Source organism: Centruroides sculpturatus, unplaced genomic scaffold (assembly GCF_000671375.1).
Source record: "Centruroides sculpturatus isolate CEXI.00-Female unplaced genomic scaffold, Cexi_2.0 scaffold633, whole genome shotgun sequence".
Classification (NCBI taxonomy): Eukaryota; Metazoa; Arthropoda; class Arachnida; order Scorpiones; family Buthidae; genus Centruroides; species Centruroides sculpturatus.
In genome coordinates this window covers 233,276-253,204 of record NW_019384853.1, presented here as the reverse complement: position 1 = coordinate 253,204, position 19,929 = coordinate 233,276, and the positions used below count along the sequence as shown (strand labels likewise).

Here is a 19,929-nt window from a genome sequence, read left to right as displayed (position 1 = left end):
ACTTTTTGGAAAAACTCAAACATGATTTTTGTAATTTCACAAAAACTGGAGAATAAACGATTATTAAATAAAGTAAAATAAGTAGGAATGTTAAATGTTACTTTATTAGATTATTCAAATAAACAGATTTAAAACAAAATTATTTAGTCAGAAAAAAGCTAATTAATTTATTTCATATTACTAATTTTTCCTATTGGATTTGATTTACAAGAATATGAATAATTCCTTTTGTAAAAATCAATATTAGATTCTCAAACTTCTATCAGATGAGATTTTTTTTGTTTTTAATTGTTATCGAAGGTTGATCATCAAAAATAAACAAATTAGAATAGATTAAGATAAGCAAAGCTTTACTTTCATTCTTATTAGCAATTATATTGATACATTTTCTAGAAAAACTCTTCCCCTACACATTATCTGTAGTGTAATATTATTGTTCATATAATTAATAAACTATTTTAACGAAAAAATAAATAAATAAATAAATAAATAAACTAACTAACCTGGAGCTTTCAGGAGTTGCACGCTCTACAGAAGTGTCAACATTAGCTTCATAAATGCGATTCACTATTGTGTTACCAAGTTCTGCCATCACTTTAAGAATTTCTGGTTCCCAAGTATCTAAAGTTAGTGAACGCACTTTTGAAACGTGGACACCTAAACTTCTACAATGACAAATCAACAAATATATTGATTTAGAAAATAACAAGAAAGTTTCTTTTATAGAATTATTGTATTACTCTTTACATAAAAAATATAATTTTTTATTCGTACCTGTGAATTCCTGAGCATTCAATACATAATGTAATTCCTAAATTAATACTGGCCCAGCGAGGATCTGGAGATTTGCAGTCACAACACAGTTCATTTCCAGGAATTGAAAGGATTTGACTGAAATATCAAAAATTCCTTTATACATAATACTGGTAATTTATAATAACTGCAATTAAATGATTTATATAATTGTTTATCTAATTATAAAAACTTGTTCTTTTGAGGACATTGCATTGATAAAATCATAGCCAAGCTTAACAGGAAAAACCTTTTATTTTATAATCATTTGAGAACAGTTTTGATATGTGATAAATCTCAACTTTCACAGTTTTACTTCTAACCACATAATTCTCTGCTTTTACATATTCTATTTTTTCAATAATATGAAATTATTATGATTTGTAGAATGCTGTAATTTTCTGTTGACCATCTCAATATAGTATTATGTGATTCAAAACTTATTTTTAAGAACAAAATCTCAGTTCATGTCACCAAACTTAAGGAAATCAAAGTGAGTGTCTACTATGAAAAATGATTTAAACTTTTATATATTTCATTTATAGAAATGTATAATAATTAATCATCTTAAAGTACTACATTATATTAAAAACTATGTAAATGCTATAAATAGATGTAATTTTTATATTAATTTAATTTTACATATTATGTATGGAAAGAGTGTCTGTGTGAATTGCACCTAAGTTTGAAAGAAAAATCTCATTTAAGTAGCCTTCATTAACTGGTTTACAAACTGGTTAAAACTTTAGGAATAGTAATGCTATGATTTGGGCAGTCATTCTTTAGATAATGCAACAGAGCTTATGATCTAATAATTCCATAAATACTTAAAGCTGGAGATGAAATTTTAGATACGAATGTCAGACTGTGTATGGTATAGAGAAATTCCAACTTAGAAGAATAATAATGTCCATTTTCACTGACCAGACGTGATTGATGATGACAATTTCTTCAGTCAAACAAATTAACCAGTTCACTTCTCTAGTCTTCATCTTATTGAACATGCTGATATTATTTTAGGAAAATATGTCACTATCCTTGAATCGTCACCCCTAATCTAAACAAGTTTACAAAGCAAAAGGCACAATAGAAAAACAATTCACATTATATCATATAGTACTAGTAGCCCAGGCCTTTCCTAGTGAGCATTCTAAATAATAAATTCATATCAATGGGGAATGTTTTCCCCTTCCCACATGGGGAAGGGGGTTAAGAATTACACCCTCCCTCATGGAGGGAGAGTAATCCTTAACTCTCTCCCCCACGGAAAAGGCGTTCTAGCAGCAGCAGCGGTGTCATTCCGTAGTATCAATAATAAATTCCTATTACAAAATAATAATAATAATTTATTGTTAATTTAAAATCATTGCTAGGGTGCCCCTAGTGGGCGTTTTAGGTATATCGTTACAGATATACTGACACACGATCAATGGTTTATATTATTAGATATAATCAAAACAGTTTACAGTAACATCTCTGTTTAGATTTAAATTATATAGTAAACAAAAATATGACAAACCTATGAGCTCTTGGGGGTTTCACAGGTGCTGTAAGTTTGGACTCATTGATACTTAATGAACTATCAGAATTACTTTGCGTTTCTTGTTTTTCATCTTGCTATTAATAAAATTATTAAATAATGAAGTTCAACATTTAAAATTTTTATGCTTATGTAATTTTATGCATATATAGATGTACTATACACATACCCATTTATTATCATTATCTTCATGAGGTACATGATTTATTGCACAGTCAATTCCTTCTTGTAATGCAGAAACCCACTGCTGAAAAGTTTCTTCAGAATCAGCTTGAAGCATGTGACTTCTTGATTTTAACAATTAATTTAGATTAGTAAACTGAACATATTAAAAATATAGTAAGATAATTATTTAATTAAAATTTCAATCTTAACCCTTTATATTCAATAGATTAGCCATAAATATAGAAGGCTGTTTATCTGAAAAATATATTGTATAAAAAGCCTAAACAGTTTATTAAGTTCAGTTAAGTAAAGACAAGTTAGAAAAACAAAAATTCCATAAAACAGTGTTTGAAACCTCCATTTCCATGATCTTTTTTTTATATAATAACTATTCATTTTATTGCTGCTTCATAAGATATTTTAAACATTAAATAGTAGTTTAAATTAAATGCTCATTACTAGTAAAGTTCATTTGGACTGATATGACCATTGAGTAATACGAGGGCTGTTCGGAAAGTTCGCAGCCTTGCTTATATGCGGCGCTGCAATCAATTTAATTTTTGGCGGGAATAATTCAGCCATCTTTGCTAAAGATACGATACCAATTTCCGCTTGATTTGTCAAAAAGTTTTGCCACGACAGCTTAGCAGATAGTCAGTGTGCACATGCTTTGTCAAAAATGGAGAAGACGGAGACTCGTGCGGTCATAAAATACCTGACGAAAAAAGGGTTGACCCCATCTCAAATCAAAGCTGACATGGATGAAGTTTTAGGAGAGTCTGCTCCTTCGTACACCACTGTGAAAAAATGGACAGCCCTTTTTAAATCTGGCAGAGAAAGTGTGGAAGATGACCCTCGCAGCGGACGGCCGTCAACTGCTGTCACTGAAGAAAACATCGACAAAGTTCACGATTTGGTATTAGCAGATCGCCGTTTGAAAACGCGTGAGATAGCTGAGACAACAGGCATCTCTGTCGACCGAGTGCACCACATCCTAACCGAAGATTTGGGTATGACGAAGGTCTCAGCAAGGTGGGTGCCGCATCTGCTGACCGCCGAGCAAAAACGTGTTCGCACTTTGATGTCAAAGGAGTGTTTGGACTTCTACCAGAAAAACCCACAGGATTTCTTGCGTCGGTTTGTGACTACTGACGAAACGTGGATCCATTACTACACTCCTGAAACAAAAGAACAGTCGAAGCAATGGAAACACCACAGTTCGCCACCACCAAAGAAGGCAAAGACAGTTCCATCAGCGGGTAAAGTGATGGCCTCGGTTTTTTGGGATGCTAAAGGCATCATCTTTATTGACTACCTAGAAAGAGGAAAGACCATTAATGCTGTCTATTACTGTGAACTTTTGGAAAAACTGAAGAAAGAAATCGAAGAAAAGAGGCCACACTTGAAGAAGAAAAAAGTTCTGTTCCACCACGATAATGCACCTGCACATTCCGCCAGAATCACTGAACAAAAGATAAACGAACTTCGCTTCCAATTAGTTCCACATCCACCGTACTCACCTGATTTGGCCCCCAGTGACTTCCACCTTTTTCCAAACCTAAAAAAATTCTTGGCTGGAAAGAGATTCCACTCAAATGGCGAAGTCATCTCTGAAGTGAACGAGTATTTTGCACACCTTGACAAATCGACCTATTGTGATGGCATAAAAAAGCTAGAACATCGCTGGAATAAGTGCATTGCTAACAGAGGAGATTACATTGAAAAATAAAAAAAGTTTTAACATTATTTTGTTTGTTTTTCTATGTGAGGCCGCGAACTTTCCGAACAGCCCTCGTATACCTGAAACTGTTTATTATTGGTGCATAACACGTGGTTTGCTCACAATGATTACTGTTTGAGATTGAAAATGTAAGATTTCATCAAATCTAAGATGCTCTTCTACACTGGACAAGTAAAAGTGAGTGAAAAAAATGCATCTTAGAGTCGAGGAAATATATTTGCTTTATTCATTTAGTTTCAAAGTTTATTCACAAGTTAACTTGTGAATATTCCCATTAAACATACTGTAATTTTGTGCAGATAGCCCATAGGTATTCCATTTTAAAAAGTTAATTTGAAGGTGGGTGCAGATTGTGGTGGTGTGGATTACTAATTTTAATTTGCAATTTATTACAAATTCCTCAAACAGCTTTATCTAAACTTAACAAGATTGTCTTTAGAAAATGTGAAAAATCTTTTGCATGGCATACATACATATATAGCTACTGCAATTTTTCCCAAAACCACCAAAGGCACTTAATGTAAACCTTACCTTTAGTTCTCTCCAATTCATTTTCTATGTCAATACTGTTTTAATTGATATTAGATGCTCACAATTTTTTTTAATCAGTTAGAATAAGTTTTAACCTGGCACTGGCAGCCAAGGGAAACTGTGGCTGATTTTTCAAACATGAGCTTCTGTCTAACCTGGTCTAACCCATAAGTGCAGACCTTGTTAACCTAGACAATGTTTTTCACTATGTTGAAAATTTGCCATGATCATTTTTTTCTCCACAGAAGTGGGTGTGCTTATATACCTAGAGTTGGATGTTTATAAGTAGTCCCTAACATTGAGAACAACATATGCTGTTTAGTAGCCACCCACATTGGATCAGATGTTACTTATGGGTCATTCTTTGCTTCATTTCTCTCCACAGACTATCAGTATGAGTGGCCATACTGGAAACTTATGCTCCATAAATAAATTCAATACAATTTCTCTCCAATGTTACATAAATGTCTAATTATACCTAAAACTTTATCATAGTTTTAAATGAAAAATTATGTAACTTGTAAACCAATACAAATATTAAATAAATCATCATTGTTGTATTTTTCCATAAATTATTAATTTTCTAAATATATGAAAATGAACATATCTAATTTTAATAATTTTTAATCCTCTCACAAATATATAAAACATTTTCAAATTATTATGTGAAAATAATATTTTACACAAAGTATTAATTCTTGTAAAATAAATTATATCCGACTTTACAAAATGATACATAATGACAACAACACTATGACCAACTCTACATTCTAATATTAAAATATTAATATTTTCCTTTAAAATAACTCAGAATGAGTGAGAATACCAATTGATTACATCAAACAAATTTAGAATATGGAATAACACAATGAATTTAGTCATTTGGATATATAGGGTTAAATGAGAAAACTGAAAACTTTTTAAAGTTGATTTATTAAGATAATTAGAAAAAGTCAGTCAAACTTCCATATAATTGAGTGTCAGTCAAACTTCCATATAATTGAGTGTCTCCTGGAAGCATTGAAGATTAATTACAGTGTGTCTTCAAGTTAATGGGCAAAAAACGTGTTCTAAAGGAAACATTTAGAACTTTTTATTTTATTTATAAATAAAAACATGTTAAAAGATTGGGTCAATGAGTCAAAATTAATAGTGGACACACATGATAGTTTTTGACATCTACTTAAAGTTTAATTCCTGTTGTAAATTTATATTTTTAACAAATGCTTTAGTGACATGTATAAAATTACTCAATAAGCACATTAAGCACAGGATTTATTAAAAAATGTTATAAAATGTATAATACATTGCAAGTTTGTTGTTAATACAGTAAAACCTGACCAAAATGGAACCTGAATAAAACAAACCTGCCTGAATGGGAAAAAAAATCTTTGAAATGGAAAAAATTTATGTTAAATTTTACCATAAACTAGAAACCTGTCCAAGAAGGAAACACAAGAGGTTTTTGGGTACAAAGATGGTAAATTAAAACTTGGATAAAACAGATAATTAAGATTCCACTTGTAGACAAGTTAAATTACCTCCAGATATAACAGTACATGAATGTATTACGAAAACAATTACAGCGAAATGGCTGAGTCTGTAGCGAACTTGCTTGCAATGCAGGCGATCTAGGTTTGGTCCTATCTTCAGCTAACTTTTTTTTTTAATTGTTCTAAAAATTGTAACAACTTTTAAATAAAGTTAATGACCTAAAAATATTATCAATTAAATCATAAATAACTGTCAACTTTCACACCTGGGAGCTAATCATTAAGTGAGTTTTCATATGTCAGCAGCAAAAGTGACACTTTCACATAACTTTCAGACCTGTCTTAAGTTCATCAGTTGAAAATAACAAGGAATTGAAAAATTCTTCAAATTTAAAACGAATATTTTTAACCTCTCCACAGCTTATAATATCTTAAAATTTGTAATAACTTTTTAATGACAATAGTAATTAAAGTTTTAATTTACCTCCATTAGAAATGCATTTGAAATTATTCAACTTTTTAAAAATAAAATATTATCTTTAATTCATATTTTATTAAAATGTGAATTAAAGATAATATTTAAATGATGTTTTGTTAATGTAGATATAGGTTCACATTTGAAAAAAACTGGAAGTATAATGAATGCAAAGTGTATTAATCAGATTTCAAAAAAAGAAGGAAAAAAAATCCTGTTAATAATATTCTTACTGGATTGTAACCACAATCGCCAGTATTTACTTCTCATTTTATAGAATCAATTTTACTGTTTATAACGAAAATTCAACAATGATTTTTGTAAATTATTACAAATGTATTTGTCTCTTTCCTCAACATGATAACAAAATGACATTAAGTGCATTGAATTTACAGCAAGTCCTCATTGTGAATAGCAGAGTAGTTAAATTACATTACATTTATTGAATTATTATTTATAAATGAGTTATTTCTAAACGAGTTTAACTTTCTTAGTATAAATGTAGTTTTAGGAAAGCAGTACAGAACATAAATGAACTGTACTAATAACAGCAATTGGGCAGGCAAGAGTTGTAAAAATAAGTCAGCATTTAAATATTTATCAACATGAAAAATAAGGTTTTTATTCATCTAGTTTTAAAAAATATATAGAGGAAAAGATGGTAATATGGAACCCAACTTTGCTTTTAAGTGATTTGTTATGAATTGTAAGTAGGCTCAATTTTTCAATTTCTGATATGCTCAGCTTATTCTATTGATTATCCCTCCCTACTTTGAATTCACAATTTTCCACTTACAACAAAACTTTTATAAGAATTGAAAAAGTACAACCAAGTCATTAGCTACAAGGTCTGAGTAATATGTATCCAATTATTTTTTGAAGTACAAAAAATTAGAACAAACTCAAAATATTGAGTAAGTATTTTACATAATAAAAAATTATTATACCACACTTACACCTTACAAATACAATCCTTTGTTTTTTTGTAGGCTATAAAATAATTCTAAAAAATTGAGAAAACATTTATTTTGATTTTTCTTTCAGTTATATGCAAAAGTGACATGCACAATCTATTTTCTCTGCAAGCTTGTCTTTGTAGAGATGAAGAATCTGCATGCTATTTCTTGCCTCTAAATGGTAAGCAATTTTATATAATATGGAACCCAGGTCAATATATCCAGGTGCTCTATAGGATTCCATATTACAAATATCACCATTTTGAAAATGGTGATGTTTGTAATATGGAATCCTATATTTGTAACACTGAAGTCTGAAACAAACCAAGTAGATCTAAATATGTTTAAGTACATGAAGATGTTATATGACAACATATAGGTAAAGCATCTGGTCTAGAAATTAAATGTTAATCATGACCAATTAAAAACAATGTTTTATATACCTTTCAAGCATTTGAAAGTAGACAAAAGACGCTTCTTCCTCACCATCATTACAAACTAGTAACTCAGCCCTTCTAAGACCTTTCAAGTGACCTAATAAACAAGCTCCAGCTATTGTTAACTAGAGTGCAACAAACTGTTTTTCAAATACTGAGGAGATTCATATCATCACCCTTTCTTTCTTCCAAAATTAAACTTCATTAAATAGGGATATTTTTGATATTTCACAAAAAACAATGTTCATTAAAAAAAGTTAGTACTATGGAAGTTTGACTTTGTTTTCATAAAGTTTCAAGAAACTTCAATATTTCTGTCATTATATTTTAAAATCATACTTTGTTGGTGATAATACTTCAAAGCAAAATCGACGATCAATATCAGTTGCTATTTTAACAGAACAAAGCCTGAGATCCTCCTCCATTATAGTTGGTATATCATCATTACTTCGTTTTCTATAAACTAATTGATTATTTCGAATTGCAAACCACCTTCTAGAAATGTATAATAAATTTAAATTAGTTTCAATAAAATATTTAAATTTATTTATTAAGAAACGATAAAACTGAAACATTACCTGTTCCATGTTTTAAAAGCATTTGAAGTACGCTTAAACAAATATCCCTCTAATTTAATGCCATTTGATAAATTTTCATCTCTTATCAAAACTGGTACAATATCCTAAAATTATTATTGATTTATTTAAATAAATAAATTAAAATGTAATATAAGTTCAAAGGATTATGTATCCACATCATAGATGAAATTATAAATGATAAAAATTTTATTCTATTTTCTAAAATAAATCATACATATAAAAAGTTTAATGTTTATAATGTTATAGCCAAACAGACCATAAATTCACTGTTAGTTACTTTAATATAGTAGTCTTGTAGCTACTTCATTTTACTGTACATGAAAACTTGTTTATGCAAACTTGATGGGACCAAATGTCTTTTGGATAAAATAAACAAAATTTCTGATAATCCAGAAATTTGTTTGTTTTTGTGTTTTGGGTACATCAAATACTGTGCATTTAAAGTGTTATGAACTGTAAATTCTGTAATGCAAATTAATTAATGTCTTTGATATTAATTTAATTTACTCAAAATCTAATATAATGGTACATATATGACCTAGTTTTGCAGTGCTACAATTGACAGATGACAGTTATTTCTAGTTACATGGAAATTTTGGTCTCTGTGTATTGTACTTTGTGGCATGAACAACATTATACATTCCAGATTTTTTTTTGAAAAAACTGTTTTCAGATAATTGGGATGCTATATTTTTCACTAAATTTATTAATTTCTGAAATGTTTCTTGAATATTTTTGAATAAATGCTAATCTTGAAATTCATGTCATAAATAATGAAATATATGTCCTATTCTCACAAAGTGTGCTAATCTCTACTATAAAAGTTTCTATTAATAGTACAGTTTTCCAAAAATTCTTTAAATCTGTAATAATTTTGCAATTTGTATGATATTTAAGGAAGATTTTTCACAATTTTGAAAAGTGTGACTATTTCTTGCAAAATTTGTAACACTGCACAATTTTTCACTTAAATAGTGGTAAGGAGTGTGTAATGCCTAAATCTGTCAGAAATTTTATATTATGCAGTTTAAAGCAATATATATGTTCATATATATATATATATATTTAATTTGTTTGTTTAAAAAAATTCATTCAAATGAATTATCATATTACTCACTTTAGAAGTAACTAAAGTATGTCGACCATCTAACTGCTTTTCCATTTTGGTTGTTTCTTCATTTAAATCTGCTAACTATAATAAAAGCATATTTACATTTGAGATAAAATAATAAAATTTAAATTTATCATATATCTGTTAATAAAAAATTAACTATCTAAATTTCAGACTGAATGTCTATTTAAAGTTGCATTAAACAATTAAAATTTTAACACAGTCACAATTTATACAAAAGAAACAAATGTACAATGTTGATATTCAGCATCTCTACTATTCACATTGTTCACTGAGATATCAGTAAAACATCTGAATATTAATTTTCTTCTGATGATCATAAATTTATGTAATTAGCATTTATATATGTATAGATGAGACTAGCAAAGAAGTGTGACTTTAGTCTTTATACATATGTCATTTTAACACCATTAGTTTGTATAGGATCTAAATCAAGACGAGCCATTTTCAGTGACTTATGAGTTGGTACAACTTTTAGAGGTGACTTTAGACAGTTCTGGCTATATTATTAGTATGTAAAATTTCTATACTTATTTTCATTAGTACTACTTTAGTATATCAAGATTCTTTTTAAAATTTAAAAATTTTTAACTTACTGTTCCTGCAAGATGTTTAAGAAAAGGATCAACATCTTGAAACAGATCCCAACCTTGATGAAAGTAAGTACTATATGCATGCATTAATGAGAGAAACTGAAAATCAAAATAATTGTGTTTGAAATCTTGATTTATAGATAACAATAATCATAATATAATTATAAGTATATTAATTTTAAAATTTTCTAGTTCAGGTTCAGTTTCCTATATAAATTTCATAACTTGTTTAAAATGTTATTTTCCATTTTATTTACAGATTTCTCTTCTTAGATCTATTTTTTAAAATGTTTTTAATATACAAACCATTCAACATATGAGTAATAATTCATATCTAATTAATTACAACTAAATTTCAGAAATTAATAAATAAAATAACTTCAAAAATATATTTTTAAAGTTTTATATCCTTATTTTATAAATACAGTAGAATTCGGACCTCTATTATCCGGATTTTCGATTATCTGGATTGTTCAAAATAAACAAAAATTTTATGAATTTGCTGATTTGCACTTGGCGAATTACAATACTGTTTATGTGCGTGATGGAATGCATAACTTTTTTTGTTTCAACAACATCTCACCCGGCACAATGGCCGTAAACTCTTAAATATATTTTGCATCGTAATAAAAATGTAACTTGACATACATATTTACATACATATTTATAAATAATTTTATTTTCAAATTACATCATTTCTATGACCAAAGGCGGCATAAGGCACAGGCAACGTGGGCCACCACCTATGCCTCACAGTCCGAAGGGCCCCGCATTTCGAAGATTCATGCATTACTTAAAAGCCGCAAATGCACCGAAAAAATTTTACTCGTCATAAAACGATAAATAGTTTGTCAAATTTTTATTCATAAAAATGCAGTTTCGACTGCTTTTTATTTTATAAAATCCGTCTTCTTGCGCCACCAGAGGGTCTTTTAAACAATAGGTAGTCTGTTAGCATTGGTTAGTAGTAGTCCAAATTCAATACAAACATTTGTTTCTTGAAAATTTAATCATGATTTAAATACAGTATTTATTTTTAATATTACCGATATGTCATCGAAAAGAAAACATGTTGTATAATTATTAAAAGACAAATTAAAGTATTTGTTTCAATTATCTGAATTTTTTCTTATCCGGACTACCTTAATCCCCAATTAGTCCAGATAATCGAGGTTCTACTGTATTTATAATGCAAATGAAAAATGTCATTTGCATTCATTTCATAATATGTTCAGAATATGTTCCACATAATATGCTATGCCACACTGCCATACCATTTATATCTAGACACCAATGCTTCGGACTCCAGATATTGGTTTCTAATATCTTTTGCTGAAATCTTTGACTTCTATGATGGCCCTTATGCTTTATAATCTCCACAATTTTTTTATAATATCTGGTGAAATGTTCCTCCATTCAGTCTTTAACATAGCCAGCAGTTTAGCACTGTTCCTGCTCCAGTCCATCCCAATGGTACTGAGTAGGATTGAGATTAGGACTTTGGGCTGGCCAATCCAACTTTTCACCACCCATGTTTGCAAACCATTCCAATTAGAACATGAGCAGTAGGGCTGAGTGCATTATTTTGCTAGTAAACATAGTGGCCTTCCTTGAAGTACTGCCAAAATGTTTGTAGTGTGTATTTGTCCAGAATATAAAGATACTGTACAGCATTCATTAATAACAAATAGTGGGGCCAAGCCATACAATACTATCTCCACCAAACCTCTTTGTTGGCACTATACAGTCTGGAAGAACTGGTCCCCTGGCACTTGCTACACCTAGGTACAGCCATCCAACTAGCAGATTGAGAACTTTCATCTATCCACAGAAAGGAATTCTACTGATCTATAGTCCAGGATTTGTGTTCTGTACACCACATCAATCAGCATCTAGCATCTGTCAAAGTGATCAGTGACTTGGGAACAGTTGAATGACTAACCCACAGACATCCTTTGACCATATTTGTGCTGAGTTGTCCCAAGATTTGTGTGAGAGCATTGCACGAAACTTTGTTTCTTTCTGTCAATTTGGGAGTTTTCTGGAGCATTTCTTGGTGGATTCAGCTCCAGCCTCTTCATTTGTATATAAGATGCCGGTTATTGTTGATTTCAGAATACCAAGTGTCTATATCTTATAGAGAACACTTACAAATGTAGCATCCTAGTATTTCAAGTTTTCAACATTGAAAGCTTGTTAATTCCATTAAAATCAGCATTTCACGTGCTCTCCTTTGTTATGGCCTGTTCAAAGCCCAACATCCAAAGTAAAGTATTGATACCAGTATCAGTATCAGACCAAAAGTATAGAGTACTCAGTATCAAAGGAAAGAATCAATACAATGTCTTTATTGGTAGTATCAGGATATCCCTATACTTACCTGACATCTGTTTTCACATGATTTGGCAATGTTCTGCTATTAATGGTAGAACAGTGTACATATGATTGATACTGTAATTTTAGGTATATTATGTAATTATAGTACATAGCCTACATCTGATAATTATAAATACTCCATTATCTGATCATCATTAATTATCACAGATACAAAAAATAGTTACTTAATTTTTTTTAAAGTTTTGTGTACAACAATTTAACTTATTTTCTTAAAGTAGCATAAATACAATTTCTAATTGTTATATTTCTCTATCTACAACAGAGTAAATTAGAAATTAACTTCAGAATTGTCAAAAGTATTCTCTGTTCTTTTTGACCCTCTTAACTAGATCTTATCTTTAATCCTGTTCAAATTTTACAGGTAACTGAAAAATATTGTTACTCACTATAATAAGTTCTAAAATATTTCATTAATCTTTATACAAACTAAAAATTTCTTAACTAATACCATTATTTTTTAAATTTTAAATATAAGATTACAAAATTTTTTAAAAATAAGTCATTTTCTTACTGTGTCAAGGATTTCAAATCTCTTTTTTGATTGCAAACAGCTTAACTAGATAAAAAAAATAAATCTTAGATTAGAAAATTAATTATATTAACATACTGATGCAAAATAGCATTCTGATGACTACCATCATAAACAGTAAAATATTACAATTAATAAAAAATAATGAAATGATCTTAATTTTAAATATAGCAAACATTTAAAAATTATTTTAAAATAAAAACTCACTTGAGATACATAATCTAGAGCTGTGTGTTGAAAGCAAGATCTAACAGCTGCTAGTATGCTACTTGTATCTTCACATTCATGTGTTTTACTTCGAGGAGCTTGAGAATTTCTAATTAAAGCATTATCTAAGTCATCTCCAATTTTTTCAAAGTAACGTTTTGATTCCTTTGCTTGTCTTATATCACTAAAGATTTATTAAAAATGCATACATAAATATTAAAATTATATTTATCATAAAATTTTAATATAAATGAAACAATATTAGTTTTTTAGACTAAATATAACAAGAAATGTTTTATTATAGAATGCCAAGAAATTTAAAAAATAAAAATTATTAAAGTTTCTAAGTTACAAATTCAATTTCAAGAGAAAGCAATTTTAAATTTCATTAATATTCATTGGAAATTAATTCCACACAGTTATATATTACAGAATGATTAATACATGTAGAATGCTAGGGATAATATTTCAATCACTTAGAAAGGTAAAGGCAAGATAAAAAATTTCATAGATTTTATAGATTCATCATTAGAATTCCTCTAAAACAATTTATTTCTGAGAAACTATGTTGATCATTTCAATTTTTATAGCAGTTAAAAATTCAACATATTTGAAATATTAATACAAAACCCTCTTGTTAGAATCACACTGTTTTAAACTGACCAATAACTGCAATGCAATTTTACTAAACCAGATGTTAAACTTGCACAAACTTCCTTTTTATTTAAACTTTTTGAAACCTTTGACATTAAATTTAATATGGTTACATCACTTTTTCTTTTATATTTTTACTTTTTTTGACATTCTCAGATGTTACCTTTACATCAGGCTTAATCCAGAATCTCTCACCTTTAATTTGAATTATATATATGTATATTCCCTTGAATAACACAGTACATGTGTTCCGAGAAAGTTCCATATTAATCCATGCTATACGAAACAAAGGACTAAAGCAAAACATAGGGTTATATTCCAGAAGTTAACAAAAGTATACTATTCTTTTTCGTTACTAATAGAAACATGCTTATTAAAGAAATTGATAATTTATTTTCAATCAATAATTGTACTGTATTGTCAATTAAAAGTACTGTATTAAGTATTAATATTAATTTTAGTTAAATAGGGCATTTTCTTTTTACAAAGTATTGTCATCATCTCAGCTTTTTTGTTGATCAGAAATATCAGCAATGTTTTCATATTTTTATTTTTATCATAATTTCCTATGGATGAAAAATTAAAACTATATTATTCAAAACTATACTAATTTGTTGTGAAAGGTCACATTTGTTCAGTCAAGTACTGAGCAATTTTTTTCCAGAATTTGTGCTTGAATACCAAATTCTTTGAGTTGGGAACAGATTGAACACTATATTTCATTCATCATTTTTACAAATAATTACTTACTTACAATTTAAAAAAATTATATAACACCTAAAAATGTTTAAAAAAAAAAACTTTACTAAATACAAAGATTAACCTATAAAAACAAAACACAGTGACAGTCTTAAGGGCTAAAGTCTGAAAAAAATGACACCTGGTTAATAGGAAAGGTACAACAGGAAAGAAAAAAATTGTACTATTGGTTTTCATTAAAGTAAACCTGACAAAAAGCACAAAACAAATTGGAAACTTTCAATATTCTAAAATCCACGGGCAAATTTGAGACAACGTGTGTGCTTACTCAAATAAAAAGACATATCAAATAATAAAGTTTACACTTAAAAATTGTGAAATTTTGTATAGAGGATTTCCCAAACCATATTAGAGTGAAACCAGAAGTCATGTTTTATGAGGGATATACCCAATTTTCAAACCATGTTGTACGAGGGATACCCTGTTTATATACATATGCCTTTCTGACAAGGAAGAAAAGGTAAATTATTTTTGCCTTTTATGATCCTCATCCCTACCATCATCAAACATCAGAAATCAAGGTAACCTTTCTTCCTAAATTATGTGATCAGACCAGAAGTCGACCATTTGCAAAAACAAAAAAATTATTTTCAGTCAATTTTGTGATGACTAAAAAAAATAAACAACAGTGCAATACACATTATCATCTTCCCTCCCTCCATCATCAAAAACAAAATGAATTCCACAAACCAATGTACTAGCATTTGAATGGGTCCTAAGGAGTTGTGACATAGTCTTATGAAAATAAGATCAGTTTTGTTATCTTATTGGCACAACATTAGCAGTTTTGTCAATCTTTGGCATCTTTTAAAGCAGGGATGGGCAACCCGCAGCAATAATTTTTGTGGTCGGCATCTCATTAAATATGAGTAAATATATTAATTTCCCAGCTTAAGGAAGTATGCAGCAAAAATTCAAATGTTATTTTCTACAATTATGTATGTGAATAGTTTTTCTGCAATGAATTTAGTAAAAATTAAAACAAGAAACCGGCTAACAGACATATTGAAACTAATTTAAAACTAGCAGTGACTAACATTTAACCAAATATTTCTGATATATTACATTTACATCTGTTTTGGTTAAATTAAGTATACCTACACTATATATGAATAAATAATTGTGATTTATTGACTTTTCCCCCTCTTTTCTCTTGAATGCAGCCCACGTCAGTGTAAAACTTTTGAAATGTAGCCCTTACATAGATAAAGGTTGCCCATCCCTGTTTTAGAGTGTGATTATAATTTTAAAAAAAATCAAAATGATTGTAGTAGCAAGCATGGCCTGAAATTGGACTTTCGATTTTTCGAAAATTATAATTTTTCTAATATACACAGAAAGAACTGTATAAAAACTCTAAGTTCATATTTGAATAATTTTTAAATTATAGAATATTTCATATTATATATCTTACTTAATAGTTCTTTTTAATTTCTACATCTCTAATTTAAATCAAGAACAATTATCGATAAATTAATAACTCAGCAATTTTATGAATTGTATCTATCAGTTATACATCAATTAAATGAGTAAAAGTTTTGTAAACTCAATATATTTATTCTATAAAATCTTTAAATCAATTTAAATAACCAATAATTACTTTATTTATATTTAATTAGCATAATTAAAATTTACTATACTTACTTCTTAACAAAATTTTGTAAATTTTTTCCAACTGATCTCTGCGCTTGATCAATAAGAATCTGCAAATGATATTGAGTTTATGGTAATTTCTTGTTGAAAAAATTTTTAATAATTACTACTTACTGAATGATACTTTGTTAGTTCAGTCATTGCTTGGTTGAGCTTGCTAAGAGCACTCTAAAAATTAATATCAAAATAATTACAATATAATTGTAATATAACAATAAATTGATTTTAAAATAAAATGTCAATCATATATAAGTCTGAAAACATGGAAAAACTATAAAAAAAAAAAGGAATAAAAAATGAAAAAAAATCATTCCACAAAAGAATAAAAAAAATATGGTTATCATATCAATTTCAATAAAATTTTTGCAATAAAATATATGCTTATACAGTAGAACCTCGAAAACTCGGCCTAATGTGGACCGAAGGGTGGCCGAGTTTGCGAAAATGCCGGGTTATCGAGAATGGGGTTAAAAAAGGATAAGTATGCGTGTTTCCTCAGAAAATAGTGTACTGTACTTGTATGTATTGTTAACTTGAGAATACAACAGAGAATAAACTGCCCAAATACCCTTAAACAAAGGAAAAGTATGTACTTTATGAAGGCATAGAGCCTTTATTACATGAAAATGAAAATTAATGAATACACTGTGTACAGTAATTTACCTGATAAGACAGACCTCAGAAAAATACTTTATGAGAGCTTTTATACTTTTATAAAGCTGTCTATAATTAAAATTAATTAACTAAGGATTTTTTTGCCCAGCCAGGGTGTGGACGAGTTATCCGGAGTGCCGGGTTATCGAGGACCGAGTTTTCGAGGTTCTACTGTAATAAGAATTATAAATAATTTTGTTCCAAAATCATATAAATGTTTGGTAAAGATAATTCTAACACCACACTCCAGGAAACCTGAAGTGCCACCATCATTTCTCTCTCACTTTGAAGATTTAATTGAGAATTTCAAGTATGATTCTTACAGCTCAGTTTAATTTAAAAGTTCTTTGTTATTTGCATACATTTTGATACTTTATGTGATGTAAAATTATTAAATATTTTCTCAATTACTTTCAAGTTTATAGTTATTTCAGATAAAAATGATTCCTATTCCAGACAATGATAATGGCAGCACATCAAGTGTTTCATTATAGTACAGTTCTATTTTACCTTTTAATATTTATTTAATTTTTACGAAGTAATTTTTAAGTATCATCTATACATTCTACAAATTTTTTATTCTAAATATGTCTCTTGCTTTTACTACCCAGATAACAAAATTGCCAAAGTTTAGAAAATCTACAATCATATTTCCAGAATTATCAATTTTTATTTAGAATAATTCTTTGTTTTATTAAGGAAATTATGTATTTATTTGCTCATTACATTTTTGTAGTTTTAGGAATGTAATGTAAAATAGTTTTGTATTAAAAAGTAGAAAATTTCAATGAAAAATTCAAAAAGTGCAATTTTTATCCTGCATTTTTCACTATTATTAACTAAAATAGGCAATATCAATAAATATAAAATTATCAATTAAACAAAATGTTTTTAAACTATTATTTTAAACTTATTTTAAAATTATTTTAAACTATTAAACCAATTATAACACTTCCAATAATGTTATAAACAAAGCTAATCTATAAAAAGGATAGCAGAAAATAAAAATTATTACTTCTTTGGATGTTACAAAATTCAATTCATTTATAAGTAGTAGACAGAAATCTTAAAGAAGAACATTTTTAAATTTATGGATAATTTTCTAAATGTCAAAAGCTTTAAATACTTCTGGCAGAAATTTGACTCTAATTATACTATTTATATTTATTTTAAGCAAAACTTTATGACAGTATAGCTATTTCAGTATTTTTCATAGTGCAGAATATTTCATTAGAAGACATTAAGGAAGACTATTTGAGTCTGTTTCAAGAATAATTCAGTTCTGGAATATTCTGATGACAATTCACTTCTTCCGTGTTAACTATGTTAACTATGCAACTTATCATAATGATTATAATTTGAGCATATCTCTACATCTCTAAGCTAACTATGCAATAAATAGAAATAAATATTAAAAACAAACTGGTTAGCCAGGAAACAAATTATTATACTTTAACTTTTTTTAATAACTTAAGTGCTATCAACAAAGCCACAATTCATTGATCCTCTATTCCTTTCTCAAATATATTATATAAAATGAGCAATTATATGTTGTGACATAAACAAATAATTGCCAATGCCACAATGCCAGGCTGCAATTTTTAGTTACAATGCTCTCCATTTTAGTATTGTCTTGCCCCTGTACCTCATACTTTTCTTCTTAATGTAGAGTCATGCCAGTCATCTATCTAACTCTGTTCAGAAAAAAATTTTTGAATTGAAATAGCACGACTTTCAGTCTAAACTGAAAGGTCATGTATAGCTAATTGGGGTCTCCTGCCCTTAAGTTTTCCATATCTGGTCTCAACTTTCCTCTATCTAATTCTATTCTTGAGATTAAAAAATGGACAGTTAGGCAGACGGATGACAGTGGGAATTCATAGGGCCGATTGCAGAGACAAAGTTTAGAGGCCGATGGCGGTTTACAGATCGGGTAGACCAATGTTCAGAAAAATTTCATTGCAGAGACGGCGTTTCTCGTCTGCCACAATGTAGACAGTGATTAGAAACAAGTTATTTGACCTATTTTCTAGACTCACTGGACAGGAGGTTTAGAGGGCTTTTCAATTCGAGTGGTAGCTTTGTTCGTGGAAAAGTTTAGATAAAAACAGATATCTTTCCTTCGATAAATGTTGTAAACGGTACGAATCGACAAAATTATTCATTAATTAATTGCTCGGCGCAAAAACAACAAAATTAAATACTTTAAATTTGTTTTAAATGTTCCAATTTCGACATTCAAATGGGCGAAGACTTAAAACTTCAATTTAATTTAAATCAGATGCATTTATTTACAATTCGAGTATCGTGTCGGTTATAAAACGTTAATGCATTTCCGAGTCATTGTACTGTTAAACAAAAGAGACAATTTTAATAATTACAGAAATCTGTTTATAGATATTAAAAAAAATGCAATATTAATAATAAAATATTTAAAATTATTCATTTCGACAGTAATAAGATGTCGAAATAATTCCTTAAAAATCTATTCCGAAGACGAATTTCGAATTCGGTATAAATTTTCTAAATATGGATTTGTTCATATTTTAAATCGTATTGGCGACGAAATTAAATATCGAAATGGAAAAGGATTGTCATTAATTGCCGAACAATGATTTTGAC

The 19,929-nt window shown here is 28.7% G+C and overlaps 1 protein-coding gene across 3 annotated transcripts in view; it reads right to left on the bottom strand.

Moving 5' to 3' along the window:
• LOC111630506 (arf-GAP with coiled-coil, ANK repeat and PH domain-containing protein 2-like) overlaps positions 1-19,929 on the bottom strand; it is a 49,820-nt gene that overhangs the window by 7,510 nt on the left and 22,381 nt on the right. For all 3 annotated transcript variants that reach the window (XM_023374616.1, XM_023374617.1, XM_023374615.1), the window contains 12 exons: positions 16,768-16,821; positions 16,645-16,703; positions 13,588-13,771; positions 13,363-13,407; positions 10,458-10,553; positions 9,847-9,921; positions 8,709-8,812; positions 8,470-8,625; positions 2,502-2,619; positions 2,312-2,409; positions 775-891; positions 504-665 (listed from right to left, as the gene is read on the bottom strand). In XM_023374616.1, coding sequence (XP_023230384.1) covers positions 504-665; positions 775-891; positions 2,312-2,409; positions 2,502-2,619; positions 8,470-8,625; positions 8,709-8,812; positions 9,847-9,921; positions 10,458-10,553; positions 13,363-13,407; positions 13,588-13,771; positions 16,645-16,703; positions 16,768-16,821 — 1,268 coding nt within the window. The remainder of the gene's footprint in view (positions 1-503; positions 666-774; positions 892-2,311; positions 2,410-2,501; positions 2,620-8,469; positions 8,626-8,708; positions 8,813-9,846; positions 9,922-10,457; positions 10,554-13,362; positions 13,408-13,587; positions 13,772-16,644; positions 16,704-16,767; positions 16,822-19,929) is intronic.